This window comes from Pipistrellus kuhlii, unplaced genomic scaffold (assembly GCF_014108245.1).
Source record: "Pipistrellus kuhlii isolate mPipKuh1 unplaced genomic scaffold, mPipKuh1.p scaffold_m20_p_1, whole genome shotgun sequence".
NCBI classification, from domain to species: domain Eukaryota; kingdom Metazoa; phylum Chordata; class Mammalia; order Chiroptera; family Vespertilionidae; genus Pipistrellus; species Pipistrellus kuhlii.
Genome location: NW_023425404.1, coordinates 179,402,596 through 179,430,139, shown reverse-complemented (window position 1 = coordinate 179,430,139; position 27,544 = coordinate 179,402,596). Strand labels below are relative to the sequence as shown.

Below are 27,544 nucleotides of genomic sequence, written 5' to 3'. Positions count from 1 at the left end.
GCCCCATGACTTCCAGACAAGCACTGACGGAGTGTGCGGCCCAGATGCTTGCCATTCAGAGGCAAAGGTGACAACCACGCTTTAAATCTTTCCAAATAATTAATCTTCCTATAAAGCTGGCCCTCAATAGGAGTAACACCACTACAGGATCTTGAGAGCAAAGTGAGAAAGAAAAAAACAAAAACACTAGAATTTTATGCTTCTTGTAGTTCGACTTTTTCTTCTTCATTCTTAAGTAGGCTCTTCTTGAACAAAATATGTTTTTTTGTGTGTTTTTTTTGCCAGCAATTATACAATTTTATACACAGGGGAAAAACAAAATATTAACAAGTCACTTATACTTTTAGTACTGTGACTAGAGAATGGTCATTTATTGGACAAGTAGTTATCACATGATTACTATGTGCTGACACAGTTTTAGGCACCAAAGATTTGATAATTCCAAGTAGACCAGAAAAGGCTGATGCTTCTTTGGGCTTTCACTCCAGAGGGAAAGAGAAACAAACCAATGAAGGAGAATCACCTTCAGGCGCTAAGTGCAATGATGGAAATAAATGGCAGACTATAAAACGAAGAGCTGGGTAGTGGGCACAAACTTTAGCAAAGTGTCGAAGTGGACTCTCTGAGTAGGTGGCACTGAATTGATCCCTGAAAGGGGACTAGCAGTCAAAATGGGGAAGGGTCTCCTTGTAGAGTGAACAGCAATTGCAAAAAAAGGCAGAAAAGAACATGGCATATTGTAGAAACAGACAGGAAACCAGTATGGCCAGGCATGATGCAGCAAAGGAAGGAATATGTCCTGGGATGGGAAGATGCTAAATGTACCCCAACAATGGAAGTACATGATTTGCTTTACATTTTTAATAATCATTGAGTCTGATTTTTGGAGAATGGTTTGGAGGGAACTAGAGTAGGTGTTGGCGGACAAACAGGAGGGCTGTAACAGCCCAGGTAGGATATGATGGTGCAGGGACTAAACTATGAGGGAATATGGAGAGTAGCCAATTGTTTCATAACCCATTTTGAGTTTGAAATAATAGACCTTGCTGAAATATTGGATGGAAGAAATGAAGACCATCAAAGGATAGCTGGCCAGGAGTTTATAGCCAGTAAAATAATTTCTGTGTGTTATATAGCCAAAGTATAAAAGTTCAATTTCATATTATTTAAAAGAGATTTTGCCAAAATGAGCAAAACATCCTAATTAAATTGCTAAGAGAATGCATTAGTTTCTATTTTTTAAGGTAAATTTTAAACAAAAAATATATAATTTTAAAAGATAAAAAGGAAACAATGATTTAGTTAAAGTTTAAAACATCAGCCCTGAAGTGATTAAGAAAAAAAACCAAACCATACTTCAAGGAAGTCTATAAATAGTATAACCACAATTGTCAAAAAATAACTTATTTTCAGCCTGCAGGGTGCTCATGCTTTATTAGAAAGCTTTAGGAAGAAAGACTTCTATTTCAAACTTCTACTTCATCCTCTGACAATAGTTTGAAGAGTATGTCTAGGATCTCCTCCTATTTAGAGGGAAGATTCTAGAAAACTTCTAAACTTATTTGAAAGTACATTTGCTGCCTTATTATTCAATTATTACTTAACTAGAGGCCTGGTGCACAAAATCGTATTGGGGGGGGGGGGGGCAAGCAGAGGGGGAGGAGGGATGTTTCTCGGTCCGGCCTGCACTTTCTCACAATCTGGGACCCCTTGGGAGATGTCCAACTGCCAGTCTAGATCCAATCCCGCAATATGGGACCACTGGTTCCTAACCGCTCCCCTGCCTGCCTCATCATCCCTAACCATTCACCTGCCACCTCTGCCTGCCTCATTGCCCCTAACCGGCTTTGTCCAGAAGGACATCCAGAAGGTCATTCGGCTGCCCAGCCTAATTAGCATATCACGCTTTTACTATTATAGATGACTGCTGTAGTCAATTCACAGATCATTCAGGTATGTTTTTCTTCTTTCCAATCAGTCACCTTTGGACTACTTAAGGGGTTAAACATTGGTAAAGAGGAACAGAAGATGAGAAAATATCTGTAAAATTCATCACTGATTATTGAGTTGGGGTGAGTTAAGAAAGACACTAAAAACCAATTTTTGAAAGAAGCAGAAACATCTAAATTGAAAGAACAAAAATGCTCTGCCACTGGCCAAAGTGCTACAATAACAATTATAACACAGCTCAGGTGGAAAACACTGCTTCATGCTGAATTCCTCCATTTTTTCATGTGCAAATCAGCATAATATCAACTGTCTTACTGAGTTTCTATGAGGATTACAATTAATGTACCTTATGTAAATACCTAAAGCTTTACTAAAGGGCTGCTACTGTTTTCAGAAAAATCTAATGAAGTCCAGTTAATTCCAATGGAATTCTGCTTGGGAAAGTACTTTTTTGGAAATAAAGCATTTAAACTGAAATAATCACTTCAAGTGCACAAGAATCGGGATGAACACATTGCTGGAATAATAGAGCTGGATTACGGCATCCAGGGAACCAGTGCCAGATTCTAGATCCTCGGAATGCCTACCATCAATGGGCCTGAGGAGCTTAATCTCCTAAATTCTCTTTGTTCCAGCAAGACAGATCTCATAGTTTCCTGATATATTTCTAAAATTAGTTTACATGAGCATGAAGCCTGTGTCTTTTTCATTTTCATTAATTTCTTTTTTAAAAATATATTTTATTGTTTTTTTACAGAAAGGAAGGGAGAGGGAGAGGTGGAAACATCAATCAGCTGCCTCCTGCACACCTCCTACAGGGGTTGTGCCCACAACCAAGGTAAATGCCCTTGTCCGGAATCGAACCTGGGACCTTTTAGTTCAAAGGCCTATTCTCTATCCACTGAGCCAAACCGGCTAGGGCTTCATTTTGGTATTTCTAATGCCTGCCTAGCACATGCCTGACACAAGGATCTGATGGATAAATGCCTACAGGGCCTTAGCTCAGGTAATTCCCAAACCTAGAATATAGGTTGCCAAATCAAATTAATTCCCATCAGTATTTGGAAATCATGCTTAACCTTTATTTTACACACACACACACACACACACACACACACACACATACACAACTACCACCAGAACAAACTGAACCACCTAACATCCGTTAGTATGCTGATAAAATAAGCACTGAAAACGTGTCACTTATCCTGTGTGTTCACATTTACCGATATTATCTCCCCAGTTAGTGTCTGTCCCTAAGGGAAGGGGCTGAGTTTCACATTTCTTTGGAATAACCTTGAAATCCTGAAACAGAATTGGTTGGCCCTATGGTAGACATCAGTGCATTTTGCTGATAATTCCCTCAGCATCCCAACCCAGTGGTAAATCCCTGTTGCAGCTCATGAAATATTATCTGTGCCTGGAAGCATTTATAAATCAAAAACAAAAAACAAAAAACCACACATATTTTTTTCTACTAAAAGATCAAATCTAATATCTTAAGGGGAAAAAAAACATCAAAATGTAAACCTAATTGTTCTGATAATGAAAGACAGTTTTATCAGATAACCAAATCTAAAGGGAGCAGGGAAGATACCTTCCAGCAGTTTCTTCTCTGCAGAGAGTTTGGCAGCAGCGGAAGGAGCCTGGTACAGAAAGTCACAGAGGAATGTGCACTGGGGGGACTCCTGACTTAATCCACCTTCGAAATGGACATCGTGTTGAGGAAAATCTAGAAAAATTACAGAAACAATGCATTTGACATCTGAAAGGTAAACAACTCCCCCTTGGCTTATGAATATGTAGGTGAAGTTGGAGCCAGAAGAAAAACTACTTCACATACACCACAGCATAAATACACAGAGATGTTTATTTTACTTTGCATAAAACCTGCAAAAATAAGCACTTACGTTGCATTTATTATTCATATATGAAAATCGGATTTGATTTTGGTGCAAATGATTATGTAGGATTAACTGTTTTAATCTTCCATTTGTAAGATTAGAGAAACATAAAAGATATCCCAGACTTTTTCTTAAAATAAAACATACTCAGATGCATCTTCCATCTTTTCGGTAATCACATTTTTCCTCTTCTGATGCTTTTCTCATTTGAGAAAGAAACAGATTTGGGCTTTTGTCCATGTGGGGACACATCAGAAGGCACCAGGCTAATGAAGGGATGGGGCTAACCTGAGAATTTGTTGTGGTAGAGAAATTCCATCTGCAGACTCTGCCCGGCCTTCTTGGCCAGCAGGTAGGGGGTGCTGTGCACGGGATCTCCGGTTGCACACATCACGTCTGCTCCACTGAACAGCAAAGCCATTGTTTCCAGAACATCCGATGTCACCACAGCTGCACACAGAGCCTGGCCATGGAAAGGAAACGCAGCTCTTTTTTAAAAAATATTTTTTTTAATTAAATTACTATCTGTGTACATATTTTAACATTGCCCCCCACCCCCATACATACCCTTCCTCCACAGTTTTGTGTCCATTGGTTGTACTTATACGCATGTATACAAGTCCTTCGGTTGATCTCTTATCTCCCCCAGATCTCCCTACTCTCCCGGCTGTAATTTGACAGTCTGCTTGTTGCTTCACTGTCTATATCTGACTTTTGGTTCATCGGTTTATTTATTTATTTATTTATTTATTTATTTATTTATTATTGATTATGGTTGCACATAATTGTCCTTATTCCCCCATTCCCACCCCAAACCCCTCCCTAGATTTGCCCCCCATCCCTGCCCCCCGCCCACCCGTTGTCCATGAAAACGCAGCTCTTAAAAGAAGAAAATGCAATTCCAGCTATTAAAATGAGTGAAAGTCTGTCCATGTACGATATGAAGCTTGTATTCCTTCTTAAGTAAGAAATATTATTATACGTGTGCCTGAATTGAACAATAGGCACAGAAGGCCTGCTCTGTATGAATTTAAATTATGACCCAAGTTCTCCAAGTCTCAACTCAATGTTTTGTAGCTGTGATGTTCCAAACCTTCTAATCCAGAATATTTGCTCTGGAAGACACTTTTCATACTTATACACTCAGAAAATTCTAAATGTTTCAAATGTAATAAAGAAGTATCCACTGAATGTTTTGTCATATTAATGTATGTATGCATGTGTATGTGTATGTATGTATGTAATTTCCAGCCTAACCGGGATCTGTATATTCTTTCAATTATTGTTGTGTTGTGGTAATTAGAAAGATGAGCTCAAATTCCAAATCCTTCCCTTTGTGGGAGGGGTAATGTGGAGAACAGGAACAATAAACAGACACAATAAAACATTACTGATCTATGTTAATAAGCTACCTTTACATCTCTTCTCATCCTCTCTTCCTGCTTCCTCACTTTACTGGCTTCCCATTTTCTTCCAAGCCCTCTGACTTTGCACCCTGATTCCATCTAACTTCAGACTCACCATTTACCTTCTCTGACATGGTGCATCTGGACAGGTCACTAATTAACTTGCCCTCTACACTGCATCCTTGGGATAATTGCTCATTAGTTACCCCAATGGGCAGCTCAGAGTGTGCAGCCAAGGAGTCTCAGAATGTATTCACAGTTCCTGTCTACTAGTTAAAAAGTACTTCTCTTTTCCACTGTGGTCTCTGGCTGACCTCCAGAATTTCCTTCACTTCAGAATCAAGAAGCCTGGATTCTTGACCTGGCACTAATTATCTCGATGATCTTGGACAATTCTTTCTCCATACTCTCTGAGTCTTAATATTTTCACACCTGAAAAATGAGGATGTTAGAACATGTAACAGCTAATGTCTCTTCCACTCTGACTGTTTCTCACTGTAATCATATGTATTTTTTTTTCTTGTCTTTTTCATCATCCTAGTCTTATCCTTCACAACACTAGATTTGTTATGGCTTATTTATTGAAGTTCATCTGTTTACGGTCAGTCTTTCTTACTGAAGTTCACTCTCATGAATGAAATAAGTACATCTACTTTTTACAAATTATATCCCCGACATAAAAAGATCATGCAGCAAGTTTTAAGTTTGCAATAAATATCTATTACCAAGAACACTCTATGGGGAAAAGGATATTCTCTTCAACAAATAAGGCTGGGAAACTGAATAACCACATACAGAAAAATGAAATTGGACCCTATCTTATACTACTCACATAAATTAACTCAAGTCCTGGCAGAGTGGCTCAGTTGGCTGGAGTGTCATCTTATGCACCAAAAGGGTGGTGGATTTGATTCCAAGTCAGAGCACACATACCGAGGTTGAGGGTTCAATTCCCAGTCAGGGTGCGTACAGGAGGCAACCAATCAATGTTTCACTCTCAGATCATTCTCTCTCTCTCTAAAAGTTAATATATATATACATACACAGACACAAACACACACACACACACTTGGGTAAGGATTAAAAAAATTAATTCAAAATGTACTAAAGAATTAAAAATAAAATCTGATATTGTAATACAGTAATCTTCTTGGCATAGGTCTTGGCAAGGATTTTTGAATATGACACCAAAAGTACAAGCAACCAAAGCAAAAATCAGCAAGTGGGACTACATCAAACTTAAAAGCTTCTGCATAGCAAAACAATCAACAAAATGAAAAGGCAATCTAATGAATAGGAGAAAGTATTTGCAAACCATATACTACCCAAAGGGTTATTATCCAAAGTCTAAAATATATAAAGAACACCACAACTCAATTTTTAAAAATCTGAATCAGTAAGGGACATAGAAACAAATCAGACATTTTCCAAAGAAGACATCCAAATGGCCTACAGGTACATGAAAAGATGTTCAAATCACTAATCATCAGGGAAATGTAAATGAAAACCACAAGGAGATATCACCTCACACCTGTCAGGATGGCTATGTTGGAGAAGACAAGAAATAACAAATGTTGATGAGGATGCGGAGAAAATGAAACCCTTGTGCACTGCTGGTGGGAATGCAACTTAGTTCAGCCATGTTGGAAAACAGCATAAGTATTCCTCTATAGACTGAAAAATACAGTTATCATGGGATACTGCAACCCCACTTCTGAATATATATGTGAAGGAAATAAAAACAGAATATTGAGAATATATCTGCATTCTGATGTTCGTAGCAGCATTATTTATCACAATAGTCAAGATACGGAAACAACTTAAGTGTCCATAATTAAATGAGTGAGGATCAAGTGGGTAGCATAAAATGGTCACAAAAGACCTGGAATCACTCGGCCGAAAGCAAATGACAGTTCAAATCAACAGCACTAAGCAAAGCATTGCTTGTGACAATAAATGAAGAAAATAATGTTAATTCTGGTGACAGCAAGTCAGCAAAGTATGAGCTGAAGCATGTCCTGTCCCTAAAATAGGGAAAGTTGTCAGGGGTTTAAGAACAATGGGATATGCCTACGTTCGCTGAAATGTTGTGGACAGAGTTTATCGGCCATTGATGACAATGCTTTTAAAAGAAACAATGAGAAACCATAGATACAGTCTCACAAAAGGAAATAAAATGAGATTAAACAATAATTGCATCAAATAGCAAAATATTTTTATTTCTTTCCAAAATCTTAGGCACTTATTTAATAAGATACTAAAATGCATATTTATTGTTACATTTTATTGGATACCTTATTTAATTCCTCCTTGGTGAGAGATGCCAAAAGGGTTTTTCTGAATCTCCCTTCTTTGTACTTCTGAGTAATGAAGGTTTTTCTCTTTTCTACTGGCGCATCCATGTGTAATTCTTCATCTTTTTGAAGGTTACCAGCCCAAAAGTCATTTGCTCTTTTGTTTCCAATGACAATAAAAAGCTGAATTATCAAAAAATTATAAGACATATCAGTTCCTAAAATATTACTTAAATCTGCAGAAAACTGACTCACATGATAAATGGAAGCATAACTTAGTGTAAAATATGCAAAAACACAAGAAAGATCCAACTTTTTCAGAAAGATGGAGTGTGAAAGCAGACACGATTTCTATTTTAAATACAGTCTAGCTGCTCTTAATAACAGTAAAAGATTAGCGAGGAAAGAAATTGCAAGCCACACAAATTGCAGCCAAAGCATGATTATTTTTTGAAGCTCACATTGAGACAGATTCATTTAAAATGGCTGAGTAGGTGGACTAATGTGGCTGAGAGTGGTGCTGAAACGAAGCAGAAAATGAAATTGGGAGACAGCAAGTTAGACATAATCGCAGTTAATGACACAGCATGGCCATGATAAAGAATGGCAAATTTTGCCTAGTGTTTTCATCACTTTTCTAATATTACATCCATGCTGGGTTAAAAAGAAACTTAATTCTGGCTTAATGGGAGAGCTGCCAGGCCCTTAAAAATAGTTATTACAATTAAAGCTCCTTGTGCTTCTTTATTTTTAAAACAACTATCTCTTTAGGAAGCATTACGAAAGTTAAAGTAGAAAGTTGCTACTATCAAAGAAGGTGTAAGCCATTTCTCTAATGTGGTGAGAAGTTGACCAAGGAGTCCCTGATGTAAACTCCTAACCGGCATCTCTCCTCCCAGGCCTCTGCTCACCACCACCACAGTAAGACCAAACTTACCTCGATGAGTTCATTACTCCAAATGCTTGCATCCATCTTTAGACTTCTAACCTTGGAATCTTTTGGTCCTAAAGATCTATGTTGTCCTAAAGTAAAAAGAAAAACACAAAAAACAGTTGCATTCTATTTTAATTCATATGTAAATATATTTACCTTTTTAAAACAGTGTATGTGTGCATGGATGTGTGTGTTAATATATTTTTCAACTAAAAATACACTGATGTCTATTTCCACCCAGGAGCAATGGTAGTGTTTATATAGAAATCATAACCAACCACAGTGAAGTTGACAGTAATCACAATCATGAACATCCTGTACTGGCATAGAACTATACTCTTAAAGGTGTATATGGATGTGCAAGTGCATGTGTGTACATGTGTGTGCATGCATGCATGTATGTAAATAGATAGCTAATTTTTGCATTGTTTGGTAGTTAACTAGAAATAGTAGGTCAGTGAAAGTATTTTATAATGGGTCTGTATAAATTACATGTATGTGAAAACAGATATACTTTTACTCTTAAAAAAAAACTAGCTACAACTCTAATAAATGGGTACGTAATATTCAATATATATATATATATGTATATTAATTTCAAAGAGGAAGGGAAAGGGTGAAAGACAGGAATATCAATGATGAGAGAATCACCCATAACTGTCTCCCACACACCCCACACTAGCGATCAAGCCCCAACCCAGACATGTACCTTGACCAAGAATTGAACCGTAACCTCCTGGTTCAAATGCCTACACTCAACCACTAAGCCACTCCAGCAGGCTTCAATGGATTCTTTATTCTACACTTTATGCATGGTAGAGAGTAACGGCCCAGCCTTCTATTATTATCAGTTCATTTCTGCTGTATAAATCAACATTTAATCATTACTGGGCACCCAGGCATATTCAGATGCTTTATTGTCTAAGCTCCTGAAAAGGAAAAAGGTACACATGACATTACCTTGATCTTAAGAACCTTCTTCATTAAAGCATGAAAGAGTCCCTCTCTCTACCTTAAAAAGGTTCCTTTCCTCTGATCTTTGAGATGGAAACCAATCAGAACATAAAGCTCTAGAACTCCCAGGGCAGGAATTTGCACAGGTTTGCATTTATAAAGAACACCTTAAAGCAATTGGGGTCAAACTGAGAACCAAGTAGGAAGAATTGGACAGAGTAGCTTAGACTCGTGGTGGGCAAATTGCAGTTCATGAGCAACACGTTTGGCCCCTTGAATGTGGCTCTTCCACAAAGTACCACAGCATGGGCGAGTCTATTTTGAAGTAGTGGTGTTAGAAGAAGTTTAAGTTTAAAAAATTTGTCTCTCAAAAGAAATTTCAATCGTTGTACTGTTGATATTTGGCTCTGTTGACTAATGAGTTTGCCGACCACTGACCTAGACAAAAAATGACAGAATCTGTGTTATGGCATAAGAAAGAGAAACAAAGTGGAGGGCTGATTTAGAAATACTGCAGAGATGAAACTGATGGTACCCGGTGGCCTGCAAGGAAAGGGGAAGGGTCAGGAGGATCTCTGGAATTTCAAGCTTTACGGTAGGTGGGCATGACTGTTCCTACCAGGATTTGGAACAACGGAGGAAGTGCAGTTTTATGTAATGAGCTGGCCATCAATGAGAGCTCCATTTTTAACATGTTATTTCTGAGGGATCTTGGGCAAACCTAAGAAGAGGTCCTAGTAGGTAGATATAAGAGTGTGGTTTCCAACAGAATCATCGACATAAAGATGAGTGCCGAATTTCCAAAGATAAAAATCACCTCTCAGGAACATCCAGTGGAAGACAGCAGAGTATGCAACCCCAGGGAACACACCTATTTCAGGAGCAGATAGAGGAAAAGTAGCCCAAGAAAGGATGGCAGAGTAGAAAGAGCACACAATGAGGAAATGGTCTCCTGGAAGTTGAGGGAGGATGGGAAGTTATAAGCATTAGATTGTTAAATATCGCAGAAGACAGTAAAGACTGGAACTGACCACACAGACACGGAGAGGTAGAGTAAGTACATTGGTAAATGTTGGGAGAACATTTTTACTGGAATAGAGAGAAAAGAAGACTAAGAGATGCTAAAGAAACACTAGCAAGTTAAGGAAATGAAGAAGACCCTTGCAGATGACCACTCTTCAAAACATTTCTCTATTAAATAAATAAAGGGACAAAGATTTATACACAGGAGGGAATGGTTACATTTTCAGAAAGCTGGTGTTAACAGGACAGACTAAGGCTGGTTTATATGCCGAAACAGAAGGAGCCATAGTTGAAGAGAGTGAGAAGAAAGGAAAGAAAGGGAGCATGGGTAGAAAGAACAGCCTTGCACAACACAAAGGCTATGTTTTCTTGAGACTAGAAAGGAACATATGCAAAGTGGAGGGGGATTAATGGGTGCTCTTTGTTGCTGCTATTGATGTTGTTAATTGGCTGTTTGGGAAATCTATCCTGTGGTGATGAGAAATGTGGTAGTACTGAGAGTATTAAGGGTTTAAAGAAACTGTTCTTGTCCTGGCTCCAGCTGACTTAGGTGCTTCTCCTCCATGTCACTCAATGAAACCTGTACTCTACTCTTTTTAAAAAATATATATTTTATTGATTTTTTACAGAGAGAAAGGGAGATGGATAGAGAGCTAGAAACATCGATGAGAGAGAAACATCCACCAGCTACCTCTTGCACACCCCCCACCAGGGATGTGCCTGCAACCAATGTATTAGGTCTAGTAATAATTAATGTCGTTTTCTAATACCTTTTTAAAATCGAATTTATTTAAACAATACAACAAAATTTAATCAACAATATAGTTGCCGTTGTTTTCTACTACTTGTGCCCAATGCTCAGGAAGCATTTTAATCTCTCTGTTGTAAAATTCTTGTGATTTTGATGCAAAAAATTCGGTCAATGCATTTTTGAGGCATTCTTCATTATTAAATTTTTTTCCAAGAAGAAAGTTTTGCAAAGAACGAAACAAATGGTAATCGGAAGGGGCAATATCAGGAGAATATGCAGGTTGAGGGAGAACTTCCCATTCCAACTGGTGCAGTTTTTCAGCAGTGATTCTTGCAGTATGCGGTCGTGCGTTATCGTGGTGAAGAATTATGCCCTTCCGATTAATCAGCGTGGGTTCTTTTTCTCTTAAAGCTTGGGCTAACCTTTCCAATTGGGCACTATACACTGCACTTGTAATGGTTTGGTTAGATGGTAAAAGTTCATAATGAAGAATTCCTTTAAAATTCCACCAAACACACAACATCACTTTTTTCGCATGCAAGTCAGGTTTTGGCGGGGGCTGTGGAGCCTCATTTTTGTCCAACCATTGAGGCAGCCTTTTCAAATTAACATACAGCACCCATTCTTCATCTCCGGTAACAATTTGCTCTAAAAACGGCAAATGGTTTTGACGAGAGAGGAGCGAACTGCAAATTGTGACTCTTTGATTATGGTTGTTGTCGGTCAACTCATGAGGAACCCATTTTCCAAACTTTTGGACTTTGCCAAGTGCACGCAATTGATTGGAAATTGTTTTTTGGGAACAATTTAAAGTTGTCGCAAGCTCTTGTTGGGTAATTTGAGGATTTTGCACCAAAAGAGTTTGAAGAGCTTCTTGATCAAAATTGGACACACGGCCTCGACCACTCTTGTCATCTAATGAAAAATTTCCCTCGCGAAATTTCTCAAACCAACGCTGGCATTTTCTGGCGCTAACTGCATCTTGACCAAGAGCACTACAGATGTTTTTTGCAGCCTCACTTGCTTTTCTTCCTAATTGGAACTCGTAAAGCATGCAGAGCCGAATATGCTCTTCATCCGCCATCTTCTTAGCCCTAGTTTTGCAACAAAAACCAAACCAAACACAAACTTTTTCAAGCAAAACTTGTTAATTGCACTTCACACGTTCTGTAGATACCACGTGTTTGAAGGTTATGTCAATACAAGTCAACGCCAAGCAAGATTTTAAACGAATGTTTAAAAACGACATTAATTATTACTAGACCCGATACATGCTCTTGACCGGAATCAAACCTGGGACCCTTCAGTCTGCAGACCAATGCTCTCTATTCACTGAGCCAAACCAGTTTCGGCATGTACTCTATTCTTGCCCTTATCCTCCTCTATTATAATCACTATTGATATTCTGCTGCAGGAAATTCCATGTCTTCTACATCTTTTTAATTCCTAGGCCCAGCACAGAACCTGGCAGAGCAAAGAGATGCAGTCAAGTTTGGGTTGGGGCTAACTTTCTCCAAGATCGCCATGACTTCACACCTAAGCTGGGGTCCACTGCCTGCCTTCACTTGGACCATTATGTGAGCTCCCAGTGCAATGAACTAACGGTCTGTAAGGTGTAAGGCTACAACAGGAAAACCAGTCATGGTACTGGTTACTTTCATAAATTCCACTATCCTTGGAAAATGCTTCTGTATAAAAATTCTCACTAGAAGAGGTACCGGACCTGGTACACCAAGTTTAGAGCTCTGAACAACGTTGTTGTGAAAAACAGGATTTATGAAATATGACCGAAGGAAAAAAGGACAAATCATACAAAGAACATCGTGTTCAGCGTGTGTTCTGAACCACATTCACCTAAAATCTAAAAATGTTGATGCTGTCTTTTTACAATCCATACATGGACCAGTAGGCACAAAAAATGATTACATGCTTAAAAAATCAATTTTGATACCCATGCCATGCATAAGGCACATTCAGAATTACATTTCTAAAATTGATTTAAATGTAATGAGCTTTCTGTGTTTTTATTTTCCACAACCCTTAGCTGGGATGCACTATAGGACAATGAAGAGCACCCAGTGCCACTCTGCCACCAGACAGTGATGAACATAACGTTATCACTAATTACCTGCACACTTCTTGCAGATGACGACACAGAGATTGATGGACGCCCAGTCTGGATCCGGGGCTTTGCAATCCGCACAGCTCCTGTTGGACTCATTGAACCAAATCTTCTCAGCTACTTCATAATCAGAGAGAGTTTCTGCTATCGATTGCTGCACAGCTTCAATCCACTCTTGTTTCTCCTTTTCAGACTCGGCTACAAAGCTGAAACAATTAACGTTTCTGCATTATTGATCTCCCTGGTAAAGGCCAATTAAGCGGTATGTCCAGGTTGCATATTCATTTCATTCACACGTTAAACAGCAGCTGAAAAATAGGCCTTACAGGCAGTTGGATAGGCTCTTCTGTTAATTATCTAATTTAGAAATCTATTTTTTCCTTTAATTTTTCACATTGCTTATGCCTTCGTTTATATATCTTGAAGCAAAATTAATACATCATATTTTTCGAACCAGGATATAAAAATTGTCTTGTTAGGTTAAGAGTTTAAATGAGAAGCCATTTCCTATGTAGTGGTTATATAATAATGAAAGAGAGACTGTCAGTTTCAGATTTATAGGATTATTTCCCCAAGAAAAAAATGCCAGGGTAGTCTGAAACTAAACTACAAAACTACCCACCAGAAATTTAAAAATTTTAGTATTAAAAATAGATTCTTATGTCATTCAAAGAATCTACAGATGGCTTTAAGAAACAAACGTTTTTAGTGATTACTATTCAACAGAATTCTAACTCATTTTTAGCCATGTTTTGATTTATTCTAAATTTTAGTGTCTATTGGGTGCCTCAGTGAAAGAATAAAAATATTAAACATCAGTTTCTTAAACTCCTTTAAGAAAAATTTACCAAGTACCTATCATGTGCCCTACTCAGTCAATGACCCACAGAACAATGCTTCACATTACCATTTTCTGTTCTGAAGAAGAAAATGGTTTGAAATACAATGAAAATATAGATGACTAGCATATTTTACACAATCAGGAAGAAAACTGAGTGGCCTGCGTGGATTTTTATTGAAGTTCTTTATGATGCCATTATCACTATAATAGTTATACATTTCTGAGTGGCTTCTCTTTCTATTTAGGGATTGGTCACAGCCAATATGGTTCCATGGAAAATAGATATTTGGTCTATACTGGTACATAGCTCTCAAACCATTGGAATGATAAACGTGTCTTTTATATGCTAAGATGATAACTTGTGGCTGGGAGTCTAGACTGGAGCTGGACACCAGAAATACCAACATTTGATTCGAGCTGGAGCTTTCAACCAGCCCCACCCCCTGACCTCTGGGAAGGAGGAAGGACTAATGATTGAGTTAATCACCAATGTCCAAAGAGTTGATCATTCATATCTTTGGAATGAAACCACCATAAAAACCCCTAAAAAACAAGTTTCTGAGGGGGGTGGTACTCCAGAGAGGGCGTAGAAGCTCTGTACCACTAATCCCTTGTTCCCTGCCCTCTGCAGCTCACCCATCTGGCCTTTCCAGGGTTGTATTCTTTATAATAAACTGGCAATAGTAATTAAACTGTTTCCCTAAGTTATGTGAACAATGCCAGCAGTTTATCAAACCTGGGGGAAAGGGAGTCAGGGGAATCACATTTTATAGTCAATGTGCACAGAAGTGTGGGTACTCTGGGACCCAATACTTGCAACTGGTATCTGGAGGACAGTCTTGTGGAACTGAGCTATAAGCCTGTGGGGTCTGATGCTCACTCCAGTGTGGCAGAATAGAACTGAATTGTAGAACACCCGATTGGTGTTCAGAGAGTAGGAGAATTGATTGGTATGAGGAAAACCCCATAGATTTGGTGTCAGCATGTTGTGAGTAAAACAGCTCAGTCAATGTCTACATTTTCAGTTGAAGCATGCATCTGCATATGTGAAAATAAAGCTTATTATTCCTTACATATTTTGATAGTTACTAAAATTGGAGCCAGCAGACATATTTTGACAGATAAATTGAGTACTAGACTTGTATTTTTGAAATTGGTAAGTAATTGTTAGTCTTTAAGGAACTTTGACAATTGCCTCTGACCTTTATATTACCCTGTGGTTTGCTAATTATTTGTGACAAATGAATTAATGTGGTTGAACTCAGCAGATACTGATTTAGGCCTCTTCTGTGTACTAAAGCTAGGGAGTCATAGAATATTCTGACACATATGAAGAACATATATTGAGTTTCACTGTGATAATGAACAATTACTAGAATACCATAATACAAGATATATAACAAAAAAAAAAATATTTGATCAGTAAATACTAGGAGATCCATTAAACTCAGCATCATTTTAAACTGGAGCTTCTTTTAAGAAATCATTACAGAACATTTATAATTAGGGGCTGATCTATACTTGATCAGGCTAAAAGAAGGTAAACAGCAACACAGCCTAAAGACAATATAATATCCCCTTTTTACTTTATTCCTTCAAAATGTGACGTAAGATTTCATATAATTGTCGATAACAAAAATGAACGTACTAAATCCACTAAGACAAAGATGTTTTAAGAAAAAAACTCAAATTTCACTGCAGGTCTTGTGATTCTTCAGATCACGTTCACAGGTGTTTACAGAGATTGACTAAGAAATTAAACAGGATGCAAAGTAAAAACACGGTTTTACTAAATGTCCTACAAGGAGTAAAATTGCCACTAGCCATGCAAAAGTGGCTCCCAAAGCTGCCCTGCAGCAGTACAGACTTATAATGTTTAAGTACAGCTTACCTAAAACTCTTATAGGGCGTGATTATTTCAAAAGATTGTTTCACAGTCCGGTCCACTTGCTTCACATTGGCCACATTCATTGGGATTATGGTAATACCAAATCCACCCTTAAAATCCTAGTTTAAAGAAAAATATTTTTTAAAATGATAAAACAAACATATAAATGTCAAACGTACAGTTACATTCTTGAAAACCCAATACATCTTACTAAATGTGACTATATATCAATACATATGAATTGAATTAAACAATTCATTTTAAAAAATGCACTGAATAGTTATTTTTAGGTAGTCACTTTCAATACATGATAACAAGGTCCCTTTAGTCAAGTATGTGTTTCTTTCACATGAAACACAAGTATGAGTAGAACATAGCTGTTTGAGCCACACACACCTGGCTTTAGGACCACGTGCCCAGCAGTTTTCTAGGTGGGGAAGCCAAAGACACTGTGAGGCTGCTATAGTTACCATTTATGTAAAAAGAAGGGGAGGTCAGACACAGAAAGATCGTTCCATGGAAAGTGCAGTTGTTCGTGGTGGGAAGAGGCTGAAACCCAAGCCATCTCTTTGCTCTTCCTCTGTGCTACTGTATGTCATCTCTGTCCTGTCACATCATTTCTCATTTACTCTCAAATGTACTTACACTGAGTGGCCAGATTATTCTGATCTCTGAATGTACTTACACTGAGTGGCCAGATTATTCTGATCTCTGAACGCATAATAATCTGGACACTCAGTGTATATCCTATATAATAAAAGGCTAATATGCAAATTGTCCCCTCAACCAGGAGTTCTACAAGCAGCAAGGCCATCCAGCTGCCCATGTCCCCTCCTCCCCCAGCCATGCAGGAGTTCATGCCCCAGGCCTCTAATATATGTATACAGAGTGGCCAGATTATTATGTGTTCAGAGATCCTAATAATCTAGCCACTCGGGGTATTTTACAATTTTATCTCATTTCCAATATTTTATTACATTCCTCTTTTTTTCGGTCAGATTCTGAAGAAGCTCTTCCATTGCTATTTTGGTTTGAAAACTGCCTTTTGCTCAATACCTACGGCCACTATGTTTGGTTTGTCTCACCAAGATTAGAAATTGCTCAAAATGGTACACAGCCTGCATTTTAAAAACATGAAAGTTTGCAATATATTGTCTAGTCACAAGGGTTTGGGAATTTGATTTATCAAATGAATAAACTCAACACATTAAAAATATAATTAATCTATGTGAAGAGATGCAGAATGGCTGTGATTGGAATGCCTAAATTAAATGATGGCTGGGAAAAGAAGCCATGACAAAGGCAGACTGCAGAAAACGCCGGCCCACTTCCAATAAGGGCACTTCCGGCAGAGACTGGGAAAGGAACAATGCGTGGGCCTTCTTCCCTTTGTCTCTCCTGAGACACAGGTCAAAAGTAAAAGCACTGTTTTCTCATTTTGCTTGCAGCTGAGAAGGGCCATATCTCATAGCTCTGGTCAACAAAACAGAAATCATTCCTGGCTTGGGGCAGGAAGGTGGAAGGAAAAGCTTGCCTTTCCATCTTCCTGGGAAATAACATCCAGACGCACAGAAGCCACTTTAGCCTGAGCCCGAGGACAGATTCCTGGACTCGGAGGAGTCAGAGTGAGTTAACAAACAGAAAGAACCCTGCTCCCTGGTGGCCTCTGCTCTCCACTGCCTACACCAAGAGATTTGTTAAAACAAATAAATCCCTGCAGGTGAGCTGTCCCTGCAGTTTGATACATTCCTGACATAAAATAAGTGAAATAAAATGTCCCCGCGCTTGCAAAGGTATCCAGAAGTTCCATCACAAATTGCAGAAAGTCTTCTTTTATATATTTTTTTAAATTGGTCTTTATTGTTGAAAGTATTACAGATTTCCCCTTTTTTCGCCTAATGACCCCCTCTACCCTCCTCGTGTCCCCTCCCGTGGCCTTCACCCCACTATTGTCTGTCCAAGGTTATGGATAGATGCATGTAAATTCTTTCGCTTATGTTTTTTTAATTTAAAAGTTTTTAATTAGGATAAGAAAACAACTCATAAATTATCAATTAAAAAACTTTTTTTTTTTTCTGACGAAGGAACAAATGGCTCCTTTTGCTAGGAGAAACAAGCTAAAAAATTGAGTTGATAATATAAAAGATGTAGAGATATGCCAAGTGTTGTAAAATAACTAGAAGAATGTGGTATACTTCTTTGTATAGTAAACCCACTGAACAAAAATCAGTGCTTAACATGACCTATATAGACAGAAGGGAATCAAACTTTTCCAACATGCTCCATAGCAGTGTTTCAGCATATGCTTTCAGAGTTATACTTACTAATTAAATTACAAGCAAACCCTCGATTATCATAGCATGGGACAGGCTAGAAAATGCAACTGTTCGAGAAACCCCCCATGCATGGGATTGGAAATGCAGCTCTCTTTTAAAAATGAAATAAAGTAGGGGTAGTAAGAAGAGAAGATATTTTTGGAAAGGGTTTCTGATGGCCCAGCTTGATGCAGGGATAGTTTTAGAATAAAACTGCTAAACTGCATTTCCTCCCAACAGTTGTGAGTAATGAAGCATTTGACAAGAGCTGGCTATCAGATCACTGCCGGTTGTGTTTTCTGAGGGGGGTCTGGCCTGCAGGCACCGTGGGTTACTAAGGGCACAGTGCACACCCAGCCATCAGACCAGCAGAGGGGAAGACTGACAACCTTTATGAAAACTGATGGGCCTCTTCAAGGCTCCAGCCTGGAAAGATGTCCTTCCTCTCTACATGCAAGTCACGAGAGGTCTACTCACAACGCTGAAAGTTCTGTTACAAACAAAATCCGTGAGGATCGGCAACGCTAAAATTACAACCCATTCATCAGCCGCTTGCTACGGCCTCATGGTTTGGAGTAATTAGAGGACCCACTGAACTCGCCAGCACAAATGGGCTGTGAAATGTACCGCAGAGGAACAAGATAAATGTCAGGGCTCTCGAGAGCTATTAAATAAGAAACAACTGTGTTTCTTATTAAAAATATCTGTGGTGACATTAAGCCATCTTTTCAGACAGCATTTAGAACATATTTATTATAGAATAGATCTCATTCCTTGATGCTCATCAAAGTTAACCATGTAGATGTCTCACTCCCACCTGAGAGTCTGATTCCACGAGTCAGAAAGCAGAACCTAAGAATCTTCCTTTAAAAAACAAAGAAAATTCAAGATTGGTGTGGCTCATTGGTTGAGCATTAACCAGTGAACCAGGAAGTCACGGTTTGATTCCTGGTCAGGGCACATGCCTGGGTTGCAGGCCTGATTCCTACTATGGGGCGTGCAGGCAGCAGCAGCAGCCTGTCAATGATTCTCCTTCATCATTGATGTTTCTCTCTCTCTCCCTCTCCCTTCCTCTCTGAAATCAATTAAAAAATACATTTGAAAATAATAATTTTGAAAAGCAAAACTTCAAGCCTGTGATTCTCACATGTTGCCAATACTGAGAAACACACAATTAGAGAGCGGAACCAGTGGTGGGGAATCAAGACCGTGAGATCATTTGAAATCATTAGGATGAATGGTAAAGAGAGGCTGGTCAAAACTCAGTGACACACTGGGCTTTATCAGGAACCCATTTGTCCTGGGTGCCAACCCCTATGCTAATACTTAGAGGCTTGAAAACATAGGTCTTCCTTGAGCACATACAGAGCACTCCATCATGGGCTTCTTAGCTATTTGTGTAGTGCTCTGAAGCTGACAGACAGCTGTGAACCCTCATTTGCTTTCTTGAAGAATTCTGTGAAGAAGGCAGAGCAGACACGCCCTCTTTTAAAATGGGAAAATGTGTCCTGGCAAAACAGCATGTATGAAGTACTTAGCAAGTGCCCGAAAGTGTGCTAAGTTCTGGGTCAGCCCCAAAGCCCAAGACAGGATGCCCGCCTTGGAGAAGATTCGGTGTAAGGCAAGAATGAGGGAACTGCCATAAGGCCCTGGAAGAAAAGTGTGGAGATGCCTGTAGGGGAAGCACCGAATCCAGCCCAGAGAGGAACTGTGGGCATAGGAGGCTTTCCAGAGGCAGTGACACTTGACTGGACAAATGACAAAACCCAGACCAGCTTGATACACAATACCTCTCTTGCTTCACGAAGTTCACTCATTTGTAAAATGGAGATAACAGTGGTAGCTATTACATCACTGTGGGGAGCATTAAATTCATACCTTTAAAAATGCTCAGAAGAATAAACACCTGGTCCGCAGTAGGCGCTACACAGTTTCTGGTGTGAGCAAGTGTTATTTTCTACCTGCTTAAGTTTAAAGCCAATTGAAGATATTACCTGTTCAAAAGCTAATTACCAGAGAATACGTGCATAAAAATAACAGGCATATATATGCTTTTCAAATGTGATGGAATGTGCATGGTAGACGTTCAAGAAAATTTAAAATAAATTACCCACTAACTGCAATCTGATTGTTAGCACTATTCTCATTTTGAAAAATAGATACAAGTCAGGAACAAGCCAAATTTCCAATCCTTAAAATGCCATAAACTGGATTAAAAAACAAACACACATACAGACACACAATACAATAAAAATGAAATGCCTAGAATATTATTTTAGAAAACATAAAGCTAAAAACGGAGTAACCGATACTTCACATTTAATTTGCTGTCAGAGAATTCGGAATCTCAGAAAGCACGAATCCCCCACCGGGACAGCTGTAGCAATGCCGTGGTTGGCAGTGGGGTCAGGCCTCGGGGGCAACCCTGGCTGAGCCGCTCACTCGCGGTATGACTAGCTGCTGGTGAGTCATTTAGGTTATCTAGACCAAAATACAGCAATATCTGCCATATATGCATTTTTATAAAGATTGATGAATATAAAATTGAGAGTCTAATATATCCAGACAATCCTTGCATTTGAGGGTTCTAAAGCCAGAATTTGTCTTCAATAAAAAAAATTTCCATTTTATTTAGAATGGCTGGAAGTAGCCACACCAATGACTCCATATTAAACATCCTCATTAGAATTAATGGTTAAGTATTTACCGCGATACTGGGTTATTTGTACAGATTTGAAACAACGAAAACTGGTTGAAACTACATAGTGAAGACTGCAAAATAAAAGTTTGATTCCTAAATTGAAAAAAAATAAAGAAGAGTCTATTAACCCCAAATATGCTGAAATCTCAAAGCCTATTTTGAGAAACACTGGATGCCAGGTATCCATGCCAGGCATTTAAGAACGTAATGCTGAGACATTTGTTGAAAACAGATGTGGCATTGTGTGGCATTGGCACCAGGCTTCCTGGGAAACACCAGATGCACAGTTTGGCCAGATACAGAACCCAGAGAATCGGAGGCCACCACCTACTTCCTGCTGCTTCTTTCTGCACCACACAACCCATAGCCCTATGAGGTCTATTTAAATTCTATCAGAGTTTCAGACCCACGCCAGACACCAGGGAACATTATGAGCCTCTTTTTATACTGATTTGAGAATGTTTAATCAAGTAAATTTATGTAGTTAAAACCTCAATGCCATAATTATCACTAAATGGATACGCAAACCCACCAAGCAAGACATCTGGCTGTTATCATCCCGCTAATATTAACATAATATTCAAAAATACTCATTAGGAAAAGATGGCAGATAGGCTTTCACAACAACATAACAAATGGAAACCAAAGCCCAATATCTTAATTTTGTCTTACATTCATGGGCAGGAATTCCATTCAACATCCATATTATTTCAAGATTAGTAAATTTATAAAAACAATTATTTTTCCAGAATACAGAAAATCTATAGGCTTTGAACTAATACGAGAATAATTTAATCACATAAACAAAATTTCTATACAACCAACAACTGAATAATGAAAAGTACACAGTAGCTCAGAAAAGTAGTTGTAGAAAAGGACTAATATTATATTTGAGGAGTTTAAAGAAATTCTAAGCAAAGACAAAAATCCCAATAAATAAGCGAAGAAAATACAAAGACAATTCAAAGAGCATAATTTTAAAAGAAAAATATTTTAAAAGATAAACTCTTTCATCAAGAAAACAGCTGTAAATGTCCATTAATTCAACAAGTTCATTCTATGAAATGTTTGCTAACTACTGCCTACGTGTGTAAAATTCCAGAGGACAAAGCAGTGAATAAAGTAAATATTTATTCCATTAGTTGGGGAATATGAAAATAACACAACACTTTTAAGGTTAAAATGAAACTGATAGCTATTCACATGGCTAAGAGCATTTTAAATTAAATAATTCTTTAGGAAAAGGCCATAAATATTCTTGCCAAAAAGTAATAAAAAAAGGAAGAGATTATATACCAAAGACTCCAGAAATCTTACTGACCTATCACAATGTAATAAATAGGAAGTATATTTTGGGTTCCCACTGAACCTCTACTGCCTAGAGCATTCCCCAAAAATGAGAAGGTGCCCAATAAAAATTTGTAAAATAGATGAATAAATACAGAAGTAGAGTGAATTGTCATAAAACCTATACAAACTCAACTACACAACTCATTTTATACAAAGATGAAGTAATAATATGGAGAAAAACTATCATAATTATACTACATCACAGGCACATAAAACATAAGCCAAGAAATAGAATGAAATTTGCAAAAATTAAACACTTTGGAGGGTAGTGCTGTGAGATGGTCCTAAAGATTTAACGGGCTGATATTTAATTTCTGTGATGATAGCACCATAAAGTTTTGCAAATGAGTAAATAGTTAAATCATTTTATACTACAGAAAACAGTATGGAGATTCCAAAATAAATTAAAAATAGAACTAATATGTGACCCAGCAATTCTATTGCTGGGTGTGTATCTGAAGAAAATGAAAACAATAATTCAAAAAGATATGTGCATCCCTATGCTCACTGCAGCATTGTTTACAAAAGTCAAGATATGGAAGCAACCTAGGTGTCCATCAATAGATAAATGAATAAAGAAGTGGTGCATGCGTACAGAAGAATATTATTCAGCCATAAAAAAATGAAAGCTTTCAATTCATGATAACATGAATTGACCTAGAGAATATAATTTAAACAGAAAAAGACAAATATGATTTCACTTATATGTGGAACCTAAAAGAAAAACAAACAAAACAAAAAACAGAAACAAAAGAGAAACAAACTCATAGATACAAAGAACAAACTGATGCTTGAAAGAGGGGAGGAAATTGGTGGAAAAGGGGATGGGGATTAAGAAGCACAAAACTTCCAGTTAAAAAAATAAATCACAAGGATATAAGGTACAACATAGGGAATATAGTAAATAATACTGTAATAACTAAAGGTGACAGATGGTCACATAGTAAGGTATAAAAATGAGGAATTTCTATGTTGTACACCTGAAACTGATATAATACTGTATATCAATTTTAATGAAAAATAACTTTAAATAATAATTTTAGTATCAGTTTCTACTTTGCTATCTTACTCTCTAAAGAATGTTTTGATATCTCCTTGTGGTTCTTTTCTATTTTTTACAGCCTATCTGGAAAAAACAAACAACATTCCCTAAAGGCATTTTTCCTACCTAGCCAAGATCTACTTCAAGTTTCAGTTCTTACAATCTGCTAATTATTGAAAGGAAAAGAAAAAGACAGAAAAAGTAAATGGTGGAACTGTCCATCTGAGAAAAAGAGAAATCTGTGCTGATTCCTCAGAGTTGAGACTTGTCAGTGAACCATGGAGGAGAATGTGAAGACTGGCATCTCCCTTTCCGTTACAATGCCACTTCTCTCAAAAGAGAAGAAGGTTTGCCCTGCTGGTTTGGCTGGGCTGGAGCATCTTCCAGGACACTGAAAAGTCTCAGGTTTGATTCCCAGTCAGGGCACATACCCAGGTTGCAGGCTTGATCCCCAGTTGAGGCACATACAGGAGGCAACTGTTCAATGTTTCGCTCTCACATAGATGTTTCTCTCTCTCCCTATTCCTTCTTCTAGATGTGAAGTCAGTGAGAGAGAGAGAGAGAGAGAGAGAGAGAGAGAGAGAGAGAGAGAGAGGGGGAGGGAGAGAGAGAAGGAAGAAATTTCTATTTAATTCAAGTTCTTGATTCAGTAGAAGGAACAGATCCAGAAAAAGTAAAATAATTACTAAAAATATATTTGTAAGGATGCATCACATGGAATCTTAGGGACACCTATTGGAAGTAGAGAAACAGCTTTAGAAAAGATTAGCAATAATCAACAAAATTAAGAGTAAATTTCCAGATATACACAGAGTTACATGAACATATGGAGTCTAACAGTTTCAAATTGTTTTTCAAACACTTTCTTTTATGCTAACTTTGCAAATGGAGTTTTAATTTCTCCAATAAAGCATTATCCTGTTAATAGAAGTCTAGGTGAAGAAAATAATAATAGGATTTTAAGCTGAAAAAATGAAAATTTATATAAAATTACTGACATTTTTAGCAACAGAAAAACAACAACAGCACACACAAAACCCAGTAGCTATAGTTTAGAACTATATATAATTTATTAGTATCAGTTCTTCAGACTTAAAAAATATATATTATTACCACTAACAATGATTCTGGCAACATTTCAAAATGTTCAATCAAGAAAATTATATGCTTACAAATGCAACAATCACAAAAAGAGGTTTTGCAATCCCAAGTTAATGAATGATGAACCACTCAAAGTTCTGGAAGATTGTTTTTACACATTTTCCAACTCCAGAAATATCTCCTTCACTTAATATGGATGCTTCTAGTTCTGCCAAAGAGAGCTTAGGAGCAGTGTTTTACTGGGTGTGGTCTTGCATCACCTGTCACTGACTTATCTAGGATACTTTCTACAAATACAGATTCTAACATACCATCTTCAGAAAACCTAAGTCCATGTGTCTAATGAGTTCAGATAGCTGAATTTTAATAATAATCTCTCTCTCTTTTTCACATGATTCCTTTAAATCTAAGGAGATTAGCTTAATTACCTGTGCCAGTTAACAGCAGATCAAGAATGAAAACCTGGAACTGGCACTGTGCAGTCCAGTCTTCTCTGTTCTAAATGCGCTCCCAAGCTTCTGTGATAATAGCCCTTCCACAGATGCTGCAATAGCCACCCTTCCATCTCTATCCTCTTTTTACTCTTTCTAGTCACCTCCAGAGTAACTTAGGAAGACTATGTACAAACAGAGAAAAGGAAAGTGAAAACTGTTCATGTTAGGGTGGTGCAAGTCAATGTTTTGTTTTTTGTTTGTTTTTGTTTGTTTGTTTTTTTGTTTGGTTTTTTTTTGGTCCTAGTCAAACTATAAGATATGTGGGCAATAAATTCAATCTTAAATTTTTTTAAGCTTTAAAAATAATTAAGCTTTGATACATGGAACTAAATGAGCGCCAGTAGAAATTAAGATACAGAGGTTCAAATCAAACAACCCTTACATTTTTCTGATGAGATTTTTCCATCATCTTTTTAAAAAAATCACAAGATTACTTTGTGTAGTGTGTGTATAAAACTTTTAGAAGTTACACTAAACCATTCTATTATCTCTTAGTACTTTTCTAAAACACTAGCTTAAAGCCCTGCCCATTCAGAAGCAAGACTCCTTATTCAGCATGTCACCCAAATTCTTCACACAATTTGCTAAAACCATGTGAGCAAACCAATGGGCAGCTTTCCTCTGGAAGAATGGCATGCCCTAAGACAGTGGTGGGTAAACTCATTAGTCAACAGAGCTGCAGTTTGCCAACCACTGCCCTAGAATGTAAAAATAAATACAACTGGAAGAGTATGTCACGGCTAACCATAGAGGACCGTCCTTGATTCATCCAGCCAGTCTTTAGCCAACTAGTTCTTTAGACTAAGTCCCTTAAGAATTGGCTCCATACAACATGATGAATCTGATATAATTTTTAAAAGAGCACACGTACAAACAATAACACACTTTGCAAGGATGTGTGTCTATGTGTGTGTGTGTAATATACCCATATGTTAATGCATTAAAAAGGACTTGAAATATGCATCCATCAAAAACAGGTTTATTGTCCTGCTGTGTAGCTCAGTTGGTTGAGAATTGCTCCAGGCACCAAGAGTCACCAAGTTGTGGGCTCAATCCCTGAAGGAGGCAGCCAATCAATGTTTCTCTCTCATTGATTTTTCTATCTCTCTCTCCCTCTCCTCCTTTCATTTCTCTATAAAATCAATTTATAAAAAAACATACATTTTTTTAAAAGAGGTTTATTTCTCAAAAGATGAGGAGGGGTCCAGTATTATTGCTTTAATTTTAAGGAGAATATACTCACTATTTATGTACACGGAAGTGTTCTAATTCTCAGACTTCATTAGATGCCCATTTCTGCACCTCTCTGTAACTCCTACACAAGCCTGACAGAGCCCTGTGCTCACCATCTATCATGGACACTGCTCTTCTCTGGCTTTTCCTCCTGCAAGACTTGTGTCCTCCCATCAGCGCATCATTTTTCCAGTGCCTGGCATGGTATAATGCTTATTGAGTGCACACTGTGAACCTTCCAGGCAACTAAATTATTCAAGGAAAAAATCTCCGTCTGTTTCTAAAAGGTCACAGGCCACAAATTTTCTTTTCAACACACAGTTTAAAAAGATAGTTTGCTATAGCGGCTAAGAAGCTAGACTTAGAGTTACAAAGTTCTGGTTTTAAATTAAACTCTGCCTAATGAACTGAAATCCTCAACAAGTTACTTAATCCTCATTTTCCTCAGCTATACAATATGAAAAAGAATATCTTCCTCCCATATTTGTGGGTAAGATTAAAGGGAATGTTTATAAATTAATTAGCACAGTAGTTGGTACTCAACAAATGGTAGTCATTATTATCCTTTTTTATACTCAAATACTAATGTTAAAACAAAAATTTCAGATATTTCTCACTAATCAGAAGATATTAGTAAAACCTTAAAAGCATTATACTTCTAGAGAATAACAAACTCAGACATTCTAACGAATGTAAGCAATTAAACTAATAATTTGAAGCCCATCAGGTTTATGCAACTAAAGATAAATACCTCAATTATTTTGTGGAACTCATTTAACAAAGAAACTTCCATACTGATATATGCAAATTATGCATTTTTAATCACCATCCCAATAAGAAAAGTTTTAATCATCTTACTTCACAATCGGAAAATGTTCATATTGAGTTCATACACATTATTAAGCTGCACATCACTATTCTTGAGAAACAGGCTAACTATCCAAGTTATTAATATGCCAACAGTGTTCAATCGATGCTGTCCACAGTTAATTGGCTAAGAAATCTCATCCCAGAAAATGTAATGAGTAAGTTCGCACTGAAGTTCCAGGGGATGGCTTGGATAAAGATCTAGGGTTAATGTTTTTTTTTAAACTATTTGTTTTGAGATTATTTCACTATTTTTGTTATGAAAATAGTCAGCATCATAGTTCACAATATCATAACCCATTATACTGTATCATACAATGAATTCATTTTAGCTCAGCTATCCAAAACACACCGTTTAATTCCACAAATCATTA

The 27,544-nt window shown here is 37.6% G+C and overlaps 1 protein-coding gene across 10 annotated transcripts in view; it reads right to left on the bottom strand.

Annotated features, from left to right (window-relative positions):
- ARAP2 (ArfGAP with RhoGAP domain, ankyrin repeat and PH domain 2) overlaps positions 1-27,544 on the bottom strand; it is a 156,132-nt gene that overhangs the window by 67,194 nt on the left and 61,394 nt on the right. For all 10 annotated transcript variants that reach the window (XR_004984430.2, XR_004984429.2, XM_036418854.2 and 7 more), the window contains 6 exons: positions 16,071-16,186; positions 13,345-13,544; positions 8,492-8,577; positions 7,555-7,737; positions 4,143-4,317; positions 3,548-3,682 (listed from right to left, as the gene is read on the bottom strand). Coding sequence is in view for 8 of the 10 variants with exons in the window: in XM_036418854.2 (XP_036274747.1) it covers positions 3,548-3,682; positions 4,143-4,317; positions 7,555-7,737; positions 8,492-8,577; positions 13,345-13,544; positions 16,071-16,186 (895 nt within the window). In the remaining 2 variants the exon portion in view is untranslated. The remainder of the gene's footprint in view (positions 1-3,547; positions 3,683-4,142; positions 4,318-7,554; positions 7,738-8,491; positions 8,578-13,344; positions 13,545-16,070; positions 16,187-27,544) is intronic.